This window comes from Echiichthys vipera (assembly GCF_963691815.1).
Source record: "Echiichthys vipera genome assembly, chromosome: X".
Taxonomy (NCBI): Eukaryota; Metazoa; Chordata; class Actinopteri; order Perciformes; family Trachinidae; genus Echiichthys; species Echiichthys vipera.
In genome coordinates this window covers 26,040,115-26,054,867 of record NC_139825.1, presented here as the reverse complement: position 1 = coordinate 26,054,867, position 14,753 = coordinate 26,040,115, and the positions used below count along the sequence as shown (strand labels likewise).

General features: G+C 39.9%; 1 protein-coding gene across 1 annotated transcript in view; it reads right to left on the bottom strand.

The window, feature by feature from the left end:
- Positions 1 to 14,548, bottom strand: part of cacna1da (calcium channel, voltage-dependent, L type, alpha 1D subunit, a) — a gene marked incomplete at both ends in the record, with an annotated part of 66,152 nt that extends 51,604 nt beyond the window's left edge. The window contains 2 exons of the mRNA XM_083938888.1: positions 12,173 to 12,278; positions 14,232 to 14,548. Of these exons, the coding sequence (XP_083795014.1) occupies positions 12,173 to 12,278; positions 14,232 to 14,548 (423 nt within the window). The remainder of the gene's footprint in view (positions 1 to 12,172; positions 12,279 to 14,231) is intronic.
- Between the last annotated feature and the right edge of the window lie 205 nt (positions 14,549 to 14,753).

The following is a 14,753-nucleotide window of genomic DNA, read 5'->3' as shown; positions in this document are numbered from 1 at the left end:
ATTATTTTTTTCAATTATTCAATTTGGTCTATAAAATGTAAGAACATTTTTGAAAAATGCCCATTGCAGTTTCCCAAAACCCAAAGTAATGTCTTTCTTATTTAGTGCATCCAATAGTCCCAAACCCAAAGATAGAGGGCTAACAAAACCAGAAAATATTCATTTAAAAAGCTGGAACCAGAGGATTTCTGCATTCTTTCTTAAAAAATGACTCAGAATTTATGTTGTTGCGGCTCATATCTATGTATATTAATTCTCAAACAAATGCATTGTGCATCCTACTTCAGGAATTTCTGAATATATGACCACTGGAGTGTTACTACATGTGCGTGTATGAAAAGGACACATCTGAGCGTGTGATGGCGAGCCCACAGCCACATGAGTCACAGTGACATCATGCATGTTTGATATCTGTGTGGGACCAGAACGCTTACAAGCAGAGCAAACACAACAAACTACAAGCCATAATACCGATGTCATAACGAGCCATATACAGTGCAGTAGAGACGGGTACAAACAGTCAGTGCATACATCCAAAGAGTCAATTCGATGACTGTAAACTCTGCAGCTCTCAGCCACAGGACAGTTTGAGAGCAGATCTCTCCTCAGTGACACAGAAACGTTAGAACGTCATTTTGGATCTGATCCTATACACGATGAAGAGACATATATTCTGTAGGACTTCCCACATCACTCTCTCCCTCCCCCATGTGCTCTCCATCTCTGGCTAACTCCCTTTCCTTCCCCTGTCTGTATAGATCAGTCAGTGCCATCCAGCCGGGCCAGGGGGGAGTCAGGGCAGCAAGCATTTAGTTCTTCTTCACCGCCTACTCCTGCAGGTTTGCACAGTAAAAAAGCATTGTTTGAGTGTGCAGTCTACGGTGCCTGTTCAAGTGTGTGTTTATGTTGTGTATCAGAGGCCTGTTACACTACCAGCTAATCCTATGGACAGTAATTTTACATTTTATCAGTTTTATCATTTCCTGTTAGTTCTCATTAGGAATTAGTAGAATGTGTTTGCAGAAATTCATTCACATATCTCTGGATTGCATTTAATGTTCAGATGTTCATGTTTAACACTGAACTTGTGACTAAATCCAACAATAAAACGCCAACAAAAACGAAATGTCTTGTTTCCACTTAAATACATTAAATAAAAGCAACTAAATTACAAAATACGACATAATGTATTACATATCTGCTCTTATGGCCCGTTCTTTATTGCTCTCTATGCGTTTGTATGCACAGTATATAAAGGAGTCTTTGTGTGCAAAGTTTGTGCGTGTGTGGGGGTGGGCAGGAGTTGTGTGCCCTCTCACCTAGGCATGCGAAAAAATCTTACGGATTTCCGTGCTTTCTCACGTGAGGTAAAACAAATGTTATAAGCACTAATTCAGCACGAATCATCAATCTGTACTCAGTATTTCTACATATGGCCATAACTTCCATGACACTCATTTATTTTAAGCAGTGTGTGTGTTTGTGTGCGTGCGTGTGTGCGTGCGTGCGTGCGTGCGTGCGTGCCTGTGTGTGTCCTTGTGTGTGTAACGAGCGTTTCTTTTGCTTTTACCTGTGGATGGAATTAGCTTTAAGTTAGAATCTGGTACAAATCATCTTTTTACACTAACTAATGTATCTTTTACATGGTTCCTGAAACAAATAAACAAAAAAAATGAGCAGCGATGTATTTGTTGAATTGAGATGTTTTCTCAGTTTGTAAAATGCTGCAGCTCTCAGAAAGTTGTTCGTCTTCACACAGTTACAGCACAGTGCAGTCCCAGTATTTTAACACGCTCATCTATGATGCAGCACGACCTGTGCAGAGAGCAGCCAATTGTCTGTCAGCCAAAATGTTTGGATTTGCTGAGTTCATTAGCAATGATATTGTCTTGATGTAGTTTCATTGCGTCAGTGTACAGTATACATGTGACTGTGACAGAAAGAGAGTGGATCTGCAACACTTCACAGGGGATAAAGCATTCTCATGTATTCACATTTTAGTCAAGCCCACACACTCCTATTGCTCTCACAAATACGGACACAAGCATACATACTGTACAATGCAAATTACTAAGACCTCTGATCTCCTCTTCTTCCCTCTCTGGTTTTCTTTCTTTCTGATTCATCGTTTGCAAAAATGTGCTGGTGAATATTAGCGCCTCATTACTTGCAGATGTGTGTCCATGTAAAGCAGCACATGCCGTACAGTAGCCTTCATGGAAACCAAAACTAAACTCAGGAAATTAAAATAAGATCCCCAAAAGTCAAACTTCCCGTCAAACAATCAGCTCGGCTCCTCAGTTTTATTGAATTCCTCTTTTGTAGCTTTTGGCTCAAGCAGGCAGTGGAAAAGGCTAAAGTTGGATATATTTTCACGAGAAATTATTATCTGCACAACATGATTAGGAAAGGAAGACAACATTACAGGTGTCTCCTCCACACACACACACACACACACACACACACACACACACACACACACACACACACACACACACACACACACACACACACACACACACACACACACACACACACACATACACACACACACACACACACAAATGTATGAGCATTTAATCAAAAACAGAGCACCCCAGGCTGCCTACAAAAGATTGTGAAGAACAGAAAACATAGTATTTTGTCTATTGTCAATATTTTAAAGAGAAAAATTCCCAAATCATGTCTTCAAGGGAGCTCATGTCTTATTAAGAGGGGCTCCCCCTGGCTCCCCTGGAGTTCACAACCTGTTTAACTATAATAATTAATGGTTGAAACACGTGTAAAGTAGAATAATACATGTACAACTAAATGTTCCAGTGATGTTGTACTTTACATCACAACTTGTGGAATGCCTCATCTGTCAAATCGAATTACTTAATCGGAACTAACTGTTGTATAAAATGCATATATTTAGTTCATTTCACATGAGCAGTATGTGAGGGATGCACTGTATTATGTGACTCTACTGTCTACTGTTTAACTCAACCAGTGTGTTCTTCACCAAAGCAAACAAAAGACCAGAGCAAAGTGAAAGAACAACTGTCATTAAAAGGCAACAAACAGGTTAAATTCAAGCACTTTTAAAGCACTTTTAAAGTCCATATTCTAGGTTTTCCAGTACCTTACAGCTGTGGTAAATAACAGTTTTATTAGAATACACACATATCGAAAATCATTATTTCACTTTTTATCACGTTAAAAGAGATGATATTACGCTCTCAACAACCCAAATTGAAGAACGAAAAGAAATGTGAAGAAAAATTATGAAAAAATTTAAATTCTATTTGTTATTTGCTATTTGTTGTGAAAGAAAAATGCAGATACAATTTCAGCATTTACAAGCATTTTATCCTAAATTCAAGCACTTTTCAAACCTTGAAAACACAACATTAAAATTCAAGCATTTTCAAGGATTTCAAGCACCTGAGAACCCTGAGAAACAATCCTAACTCAGCCATAAATAGTAGACTGCTGAGTTATTAACCCTACATGCAGTGTTTGTATAGGCTAGTTGTGTATTGAACTAAATGTGAGAGTCTGGACCACAAACAGACTGAACTACTGCTGTACGTACTGACGGACTGTGGGTGAACAAACTACACAGTCAGTGGCTTCGAACTTTGACCTGAAATGAACAAAATTATTCAAATGATTCAGTCATGTTTTGTGACCTCCCTCTCTCTCTACTGTTTAGATGTTTTGTGTTTCAATCACATCATTTGTCATTTCCTGTCAGTGGAGAAGTTCCCCCACATCTGAGAGAAGATGTTAATCATAAAAAAATCAGTTTTAGTGTCTTGCACAGTAACAGCACATGACATGTCATTCCTCTAATGGACTATTCAGGTTTCAGCGCACACCTGCATAATGTGCAATATGACAGGTACAGTACATGTCATATCGCACAATATGCAGATGTGCACAGACAATTTTACAGCAGTTTTACATACTGTATCATTTTTTTTTACATTATTATTTATTTATACAATTTACCAGTTTACATATACTGTTGTACTTCTACACTATTCATTATTCACTATTTTTAGCATTATTTTTCATATAATAAAATAAACTGACTGAGCAACAGATTGCAGAGCTGCATCTATAAGTACGCAGTTACAGAGAGAGAACAAAGCTCAGAATTCCTTGTGGGGTTGATGTGAAGTCCAAATGTGTCATAATGTGCAAATATGTTAACTGAAAAATGCCATTTTTTAAAATAACATTTTGCTTCTACTATATACTATATCTAAAACGCTCTGCCAATTAAAACATTTTTTTTTACAGAAAACACAGATGCAGAAACCACAACACAGTTTCATCGTCAGCAACCGTTGACGATCACGTCTGTTGTCTTGAATTTTTTGAACAGAGTGTTTTAGATATCCTTTTAGTTCGACACTTCTTAGCCACCGTAACACAGAGCATCAGTAGTACAGAACAAAGCATAAAGAAACTAGACCAAAAAAAACCATATGGATCACTCAATATTTTGTCAAATGCTGTATTTTTTGTTCATTGCATAGAGTTCATAAGAAATTATAGTTGTTATTTCCAGCTTGATAAAAAAGAATCATCAGTAATTCATAAATCATCTGTAGTTCCCCTTTAAGAAGAACTGTTTAATGCAAACACTGTGCACATGCTCTACTGCTGTACCCTATCATGGCTGTCCTTTAACACAGTATCCACGCAAAGCTAACACTGCTCTGACTCCTTCTTTACTCTCTCTCTCTCAACACAAACACTCTCACACTTGCACACACACATGCAGAAACACACATTCACGATAACAAGCAGGGACAGAGCTAGTGTGAGCCACAAATGAGCAGTTACGTTAAGTGACTAAACACATACTTCTACCATCATCTCTATGGGACTCCATAGTCCAGACATTGCTGCTTGGGCCAACCCTTAGCACGCTCGCGCGCGCACACACACACGCACACACACACACAAACACACACTCACACACACAAACACACACACACACACACACACTGCCAACTGCTTCTACCGTCACACACATACAAATTTACACTTGTCTTTACACACTCAGCCAAAACACTGGCACATGAAACACTCATCATATGGAAATACACGTCATCAACTCCCCCAGTGTAGACTCCAACCATAGACAACGATTACTACATCAAAACAAAGACTGAAAAAACGGCAACATTAGAAACTGAATAGTATTTGAAAAGCTCAACCAGGATGACTTTGAATTGTAAATTCATACAGGTCTTGATCAATTTAGGGTGATTTCCTGAAAGATTGCAGTGTATGTTGACTAAACATTTCTAATTCAATTCAATTCAATTCAATTTTATTTATAGTGCCAAATCATAACAAAAGTTATCTCAGGACACTTTACAGAGTAGGTATAGACCACTCTATGACTATGTTTCTAAATCACTTTCCACCATAATAATAACACAAGGCACATTATAACAAGATAACAACAAAGGCAGAATGTGTATGCACATCGGCAAGTGTGTCGACAGGCCCCTCAGCAGAATTGCAGTGAAATATCTTTTGTAGAGGAATGTTTACTTTTACAAATGCCTAATCTGCATCCTTAAAATAAGGTGAAAAAGCAAGATGTAGGATATTATGGAGGCACTGATAACATTATCAGATGTCAACTCAAGAAAATAAACTTTACTGTATTGAGCCTCTGACAATCTTTGACAAGAACCACTGCAAGCTGGCGTATGCCTCTAAGTGGCTGGTTGTCACACTGAAGCACATGGCGAGGCGACTGTGATCAGTCAACAGGCATTAGCTGCAAGTCTGGCACTGTGATGGTTGTTGGTATGTGTTTGCATCAAAATTGACTTTTTCTTTGTTGGTAGTTGCTCATTTTGTAGTACACGGTGTGCTTTTCACGCCTATGACAGAGTTACATGCAAACGCAAAATATATTAAAAGTACAATATTGTAAAAAGTGAGACTTCCAGTTTTCAGATTCACACACCCCTCAGTCTGTAAACTGCAGGATTTATGACACCCGCAAGATAAATGATAGCAAGATACCGGTATGAAACAATAGACGTTTTTCTATCATCATACGATACATATTGTCATATAACTAAGCCCTATTGTGTGTATAATTTTCTATATTGTTTCTATTGCAATGTTGAGGCTGCAGACCATGCTGCACATCCCTGTCACACTGTACGCTGTCCAGCTTCTCCGCTATTAGGGAGCAGAAGGAAGTTTCTACACGTTCACAAGCTCTGGGTGGTGTTGTGTGGCAGTGCTTCACAGCACCACCCAGCCACCTGACGTGCATACTGCATCGAATTTCACACACTTTTGCGTCACCGTATGCACGCAGATTTCCCCCAACGTGAATTAAAAGTGATAACGCAACACCACTTTTGGGTTTCCTTTCTAGATGGTCTTCGTCTAAACAGAGCATAAAGCATGAACCTGAAAATGAGCATAATTTGGGACCTGATGAATCTTTGATATAGCGTGGCTTTTATCTTGTTGTGTAACAGGCCAGAGAGCTCACTGAACTCAGTGTTAAATTGTGTATGAGTAAACTGCCCATGCTTTAGGGGATAACTGATGATAGATAGGTATGACTATTTAAACTGTAGTGAATTTGAACCTATGACAGGAACTTCTGCTGCTCTCTGGCCTACAGATGGTGTTAATGTGTTTTAAAAAAACAGGAGTGTACCGTTAAGCTTATCAGTACTTTATATAAATGGATTTTAAATATGTCTTGCAACACAGGGATTATTTTCATGTTGTGCTATGAAGACAGGCATATACATGATGTTTGAGGATAAAGCTGTCACTCTTAAGCTCTCTCGATAAGAAATTAGTTATTTTACCAATTAACATGTTTGGCTGCTGCTTGTTCAATCAATTAATATTCACTCACACGCAGCATTTTTTGAAATTTGCATGAATGCCAGGTAATGAAATAGATGAATCATATTTGTACAAAGCCTTCCATCTCAATTTAAGATGTCATTAAAAAGCTGTGCTGTGTGGTTGTGTGTTTGTGTAATAGAAAATAGTACCATCACATTACTGGGAGATGACAAGCATGTAACGGCTATGACTGTAAACACTAGTCCATCTAAAACAGGCAGGACAGCTGCTACAGCGATAATTTCCTGCCCCTAACCTGTTTCTGTGTAAACCACAGAGCAGAAAATTGATTATTTTTATTATCGATTAATCTGATGATTTTTTTCTACATTCGATCAATCATCTGGTCTGTGAATGTAATAAACTGTGAAAAAAGTCCATTCCAATTTCTCAAAGTCCAAGGTGGTGTCTTTTATGTAAATAATTTGTCATTCCAACCCCCCAAAGATATTCTGTTTATTTTGATAGAAGACAGGTAAAGGCAGGAAATCTCCATATTTGAGAGGCTGACAACAGAAATGACTGAAATGAAAAATACTTTTATGATGATCAGAATCATTAGAATTGATCGTTGCAGCTCTAGTAAACCACTTGAGCTTACTATAACAGTTAGGCTACTCAATAAAACCAGGTGTGTGTGTGTGTGTGTGTGTGTGTGTGTGTGTGTGTGTGTGTGTGTGTGTGTGTGTGTGTGTGTGTGTGTGTGTGTGTGTGTGTGTGTGTGTGTGTGTGTGTGTGTGTGTGTGTGTGTGTGTGTGTGTGTGTGTGTGTGTGTGTGTTTTCATCAGTCCATGTGTCAATCGCAATAATTCACAATATAAGAGAAATATTTAACAAAATGATTCATGTTTTACACAAACATCCTGGCATCCTCATTTCAAACTGCATACAATTCTGAAGCTATTTTCATGAGTTTTCTGCTGGCATCTAAATGACCTCTGTATTAGTTTGTGCACAGACAATTCATTCTTTACATGTTTGCATCCTTTTGTAGCCAGTCAAATAAATCCCTGCCGCTCCAGAGTTATGCAATAACAGTGTACGGGAAAACACTACACGATACCATACGCTGTTCTCTGCGTGTTGCCTTACAAAGGATGAGATGTATGAATCATATTCACCATGAAAAGGTCATTGTTTTTGCTCAGCTACCTTCAGTAGGAGCTGCCCGGGGTGTTGAGTCTCAGAAAGATAAGTCAGAAATGACCTTAAAGCAAAGGCAGGAGGGCTGCAGACTATTTGTCTGTCCCCTAGACAAGGTTTGTGCAGAGGAGACGTGGTCACGTGCAGGATGGGTTGAACGTCTTACTATCGCAGTGAAATGAGTAAAGCAATAAAGGAGAAAGCTAAGCAGTAGGAGGATGAGGAAATTACTGTCAGTTCCTCACAGGGTTTTTTGTCTTACGTGCATGTGTGCGTGTGCTCACTACATCCTGTTACTCACTTGTGCCTTCTGGTGGTAGCAGGACCCCAATATTTTGCCCTGTGTTCTGCCCAAGGAGGAAATTGTTTTCTATTTATAATGAGTTGCTGCATTTAACCAAGCCTTACTAACAAGATGGGCAGGCTCATGCTATTAAGGCCTCTGTGACTTTACAGCATTGCACTGTTCTAACCCAAAGCAGCTCTGCAGCACCTCAGCACTGTATGGACCGTGTAACACAAGTGAATGAATGGATTCAGCATTTGTACCTTTCAGGAGTTAAAGGGAAACTGTATTTTTCAACCTGGACCGTATTTCTCCATGTTTTTGTGTCCAAGTGACTAATAGGGACAACAATTTTTGAAACTAGTCCAAAACGGGCTGTGGTGTAATACTATCGGCCAATTACAAACCGTCAGTTTACATCCACTGACAGGCTCAGATTGTTATTATAAGTGTCTGACTACATTATATTTTATATAATGATAATAATAATATTATTATTACTGTTCTCTCTCCAACTCTCCCCGTTTCCACCGTTGTCATACAGCAAAAAGTCACCTCTCACAAGATTTCAAAAGGTTACTTCTCTATAAGCGAGATTTGGTTAGACAATAACAAATAGACCAGATCAAGTGAAAGTTAAAGAAAAATGTCTTATTCCTCTGTAGCGTCCTTTCCATAATGCAGTCTGACACTTATGGACAGTGGCAAAAACAACCACTTTTAGTTTACATAAATTACTTTTTCCCATTTTGAAGGTGCGGGGCACTCGCTCAATACTGCACCAATGTGAAAAATTGCTGTCCCCATCACTCACATCCCTCACTTAAACACAAAAGACAGGAAGATATGGTCCAGGTTGAAAAATACCCTTCAATGTTTACTGAGAATAAAAAAACTGTCTACACATTCCCAAAAAGTTACACCACTTTTGAATGTATCACTGAATAAAAACCTGCTCAGCCTGGCAGCTTAATGAAACCATTCGATCCATGTTTTACACATCAGGCCTTTCAGCACCCTACCTCAGATTTCATTTCAGTCTTCAGTCCAGCTGTGAGGCTGCAGAGCAGAGCGGTGTAAAATGGCAATCTTCACAGCCTTACCTGCTGGCTGCTGTAGCAAAAGCTAGCTCAGCACTTTTGTCTATAGGGCTCCTCCCGTGACTACAGCGTGAGTTTAGTTCAACAACATAAGGCCAAGCTGGCACACCTGCCCTACAAAGTATTCTATTGTTCAACCTCTGCTGAAAAAGGAAAGATTGCATTATTTGGTCTTTGGTGCTGTATCTAATTTAATGTTGACACTGCAGAAGTAAACCAAAGTCCTGTGCAAGCAATGGGCCTGAGGATCCGTATAAGAATCAGCAAAAACAAATATAGTGCAGTTAAAGAAGAATTCATAGAAGCACAGAGGAGGCAGTTATGCATTTTCAAAAAGTTACGCTTTGACCTGATGCTACAGGAAGAAAGCAACTAAATGAAAAATAATTTGATGAAATCTAATCATCAACATGTCCTCTCATCTCTACTGAAAGCAATTCTTACCTTTCCGGCATTTTAATACTTTTCTTTTGTAATCTTAAAATGTTCCTAACAAATGTATGGCACACTAAAATGTAAAAGAAATCCACCAGGTGTTAAAACTCAAAAATATAAAATTCTCAAATATTTCTGAGAAAAGTCTGACCAATCATTTTATTCTGTCCAAATAAAATTATTTGTCGAGTTTCCTGCCTGTCATCCATCACTCTGTTTACTTTGCGCTGCTCATGCTACGTTCAAGTGCCATGGGAAGTCCAACGTTTCAGTGCACTGTGCCTTGTTGGAGGTCCGAAACTTCGGAATTCCAATTGCACTGGAACACAGCATTTCTCTCTCACCGCACGTGTCGGAGGAGGAGGAGGGAGCGTCAGAGGTCAGGCAGGGGGAAGAGGGTGGCACTTTGGAGGGAAGCACTCTGAGACATGTAAGAAAGGTAAGAATTGCTTAAATGATCTTTTTCATGAAGCATGTAAGCCGTCTGATAGGCAGTGAACACATTTTGGTTCATTCTTAATGGCTGGATTCACTAATTCAATCTGTCACTCGTGTTTAGGAGATATGCACCCGCTCCATTAGAATAAAGAGAAAAATATTACACAGTGATGCCCCAGCACGTTCAGACAACAGACATAATGAAGAGCTACCCATCACATGTTCACACTTGCAGCTTTGGTTTGCACTATAAAGGCTGTAACTAGACACAGAATGTAGCTTATTTTCTAGAAAGCTTACTGTAGTTATTAAGTTTGATGCCATTTGGTCATCACTAGAGTGAATATGCTCTCCGATCTTTCCCTCTGCCCCTAAGGACCAGACCAAGCACTTGTTGGGTCCTGGTAAAGGGAGCAGGTCTGTTAGTGTTAGGTAATGCAGCAATGGGAGACCCTTTTTTTCACCGGAGCAATAGAGAGGCAGCATGAGATGTTTGTTTGCTTTTGAACTGGAAATTAAAATCAGCCAAAATTAGCATCTTGCCTGGACAAAGGACTTATTTTGTCCTTTGTCCTTTGCTTGAGTACAACCCGACCGAAGTGGTGCAAGTTTTAATTTTGAAAGAGAATCTTTTACAAACAATCAATACAGTACTTATATTTATTTACATTAGGGGAGCACAGATGTTTCAGCAACGCTTTCTTCAGGGTCCAATCAGCCTCTCAACAGTTCTCCAGATTCTTGTTCTATACTTCTGATGAACTTTTTCTTCCAGTTGACATTATTAGAACAATGCAGCTCTTTCAAACTTCTCTCCTAAACTAACCCTGACAACACACTGTACTGCATAATACTGTATCCGACACTGTAATGTCCCAGATGGACCACTTTCCCCTGATGCACCTCCATTGTGTAAACAAACACCCCGAGGTCACCCTCCAGGAGGTCAAACTGAGACGCAGAACATCTTACTTCCAAGACGACGAGACATACCTTTAACCAAAGCTGTATTATCTTGCTGCTTATCTTGTACAGCGGGTTCAGCGGTGTAACAGACCGAGAAACACTCCCGCCAGTTTTTTACAGTGATGCTGGTAACCGTTCTCTAACATGTTCCTGCTTTCAGATGAAGCTTTCAAGAACATTCAAATGTCTGCAGACACACTGTATAAGCCGCTCATGAATCATTGAACACTACAGCTACATTCTGCTCATGTAAGGATCACATTCTGTGTGTTTGTCTGGCTTTTGAGAGAGTGCACTCATCCTCAGCTGTAGAACAATGCTTACAACACTACATCACCCATAATTCATCACAGAGACATAAATGCACAAGGTGCACACAGAGTGGTGCAATGACGATAAAGTCTAAAAATAGAAAGCTGAATAAAACCTCTGTACAGGGAAACTATGACATGATAAAGCACCAATGAGGATAGTTGTCAAGGTGTTTCTCTGTGTAGGCACAGGAGATACTTCAAATCTGCATGATAGAGCAATATAGAGAAGATACAATCTGTATGCTGCATCTCACTACTACTGCAAAATCTGTGATGATATCTCTCCCATCTCGAAAGGGTGATACAATCAAACCTGAAGAGGATTATGAAGTAACATTGCACTTTGTAATGTATCTTGGAACTGTTTAACCAAAAAAAGAAAACAACAAGAGATTGTTTGAAGAGATTATCTGCCATTATTTAACTCTGTATCAAAAACCTACAGAAAAAAACCCTAATTCAAGCCTGACTTTAGGACTCTGACAATGTGTATGCAGAGCAATACTAGTCTGCCTTTGGCTTTAAGCAGCAGCACTGATACAACAGACAACAAATTAAAAAATGGATTATAGTGATGTATAGAGACTACTCACCAGGTCATGGTTTGTGGAGTTGGAATCATCTTCAGGGAAGGGCACATAGACAGCTAAGGCCATACAGTTGGCAAAAATAGCAATTAATATAAAGATATCAAATGGCCTGAAGAAAAAAACGTTAAGGAAAGCACGCAAGAAAATGCTGAAACATAGCAAGATGAAAATATAAATAAAATGGATGAAATGACTTCCCCCTGCTGTGACATTAAAACTTCTGCACTACTTGTGACTTACAAACTATTCACAGAGCAAAGCAAGTTAGACATGGAAACTAAGACATCATAAGTGTTTGATGGCTTTTTCAGTGACCTGAGTTTAAAATGGCAGAACAAAGCCATACTGTGGCTTTGTTGGTACATAACACATCTATGGAATTGCTTATAGCTGCAGTCAGATTTTGAATGTTTTACAACTCACATCCCTCTCCCACTACCACTGAGCTCCATCTTGTGCTCGTCAGTGTGCACGCACCAGATTTCTGATAACGCGTCCGTCTCTTCAGTTACCGATCATTGGGATGGAGTACACGCTACACGGAGGTAGGCTGGTTAACTTACTCATACATAGTAATTGCTAACTTCATTTAGCGTGTGCCTAATTTGGCAGCTAGGTATGAGCAGCTAAGTTTCTAGTGATAGTGATATTGTAATATGCGCAAGGAGGGATCTGTGGCTCGTGCACAAACTGTGATTCACAGTCAGCAGAATCGACAAGATGAACCGGGCGCGGTGGATTTTTCCAAAACAAACAACAGGCTCTAGGTGCACGTAGAGGCACGTTATTTTCCAAAACCAGCTCATTCATGTTGTTCTATCGGAGCATAGTGTCGGTTTCAGTGAATATGATAAAAAAAAAAATCTTTCCAACTGCAGCTTTAATCATTATTGAATTGGCCCTTTTCTAGTTGTAGTGACCACTGCTTTTTTAGAAGACAGGGCTGAATTGATACAGTAGCCATATGTAATCTGTGAACTCAACAGTGGAAAAATGCTCCGTTCTACGTTGATGTTATCATTGCCTTTTCTCTTACTTCTTCAATCCAGATTTCCCAAACTAAATCTCAATATGCAGATTCACCAGGATGTTACTCGAATGATGAATTGCTGAAACAAAAAAACATCCTAAAACTGGTAAATTAATTAAAGATCAGTATCTTGTAAGTTATACTGAAAACAATTAAAGGTTGATGATGAACTGATCAACACTGGACCCTAAAATTCCTCCCTATGCTGTGCATGGGTGAATGTGGTTGGAATGATAAGATCAGATCATGATGGGCAAGTAGCCATGTCGGTGTGAATGGGTGAATGTGACAAGTATAATAACAGCGCCTTGAGTAATGACTTCTCACTTTTCTGATTGCTGACAAGGTATTCCAATCACAAACTGCCAGAAACAAATGTGTACCACATTAAACACTATTCCCTTGTTGCATGCAGAACAATTTGGGACTCAGCAACATTGCATTTCTCCAAATGTACAGGTAATAAATCTCTAATGACACAAAACAGGCAGGCAACGTCTAAACCATGACTAATTAGGTCCTTTCTTCTCTGCCTTTTGTTGCCTGAGTCTGATGACTTTGAAAAGCACTACATGTAATCACCTGATGTGACAGTCCTGACTAATTACCACAGCCAGGTACACACAGGAACTGTAAACAAGATCTGTAAGGCTGTAACAAATGTTCATTTCCACTATCAATTGAGGTGGCAGTTATTTTCTCAACTAATCCATTAATCATTTAGAGCATTAAAGGTCATAAAATAGTGAAAACGTTTTCCAGCACCCAAGGTGTCGTCTTGTTTGTCCGACTGACATTCCAAAACCCAAAGATATCCGATCTACACTGAAAAAAAAGATACATTCTCACATTAAACCAGAGAATGTCTATTGCTTTTCTTGATAAATTACTTGAATGATAAATCAACTATCAAAATAGTTTCCAGCTAATTGATTAATCAACAAACTCACTGTTTTAGATGTTATGATCTTTGGTAAAACCTCAACACTCAGACATGCACCCAGCCCCATATGAAGCCACTGTAAAGGATACTTCCACTCCACCAGGCTGATGCAGGCCCTGCGTATGGGGTTGTTGAGGTTGAGGCAGAACAGCGCCCTCGGTGGCCTGCTGTTGGCGTTACTGCCCTGTTTCTTGCTTTTGGCATACTGCTGCCGCTTCTTCTGTGCCAACGCACCTACTGGGATGGTGGTGGACGCTGGGGCAGGCAGGGAAGGAGGTGCGGGTGGTGCCACGGGGGCCTGGGCTGGGGCCGCAGCAGTAGCAGCAGCAGCAGGGGCAGGGGTTGAGGCGGGAGGGGCCTCTGGAGCCGCAAGGGCTGGGTCTGGGGCAGGCCCGTTGGCGCTCATGGTGCGGGCGTGGCTCTGTGAGGAGCATCCAGCAGCATGGATCTGCCAGGGTAGACGGGGTGGCTAGAGAAGGGCAGAGTAGTCTGACCAATGAGCTGGCACGTCACCAGGGAGAGCGACTCTGGTGCTGCTGGCATAATTTGCCTCTGAGAATGAGAAAAAGGTGAGAAGTGATGACACATAAGAGAATAATTTTTGCTTTTAA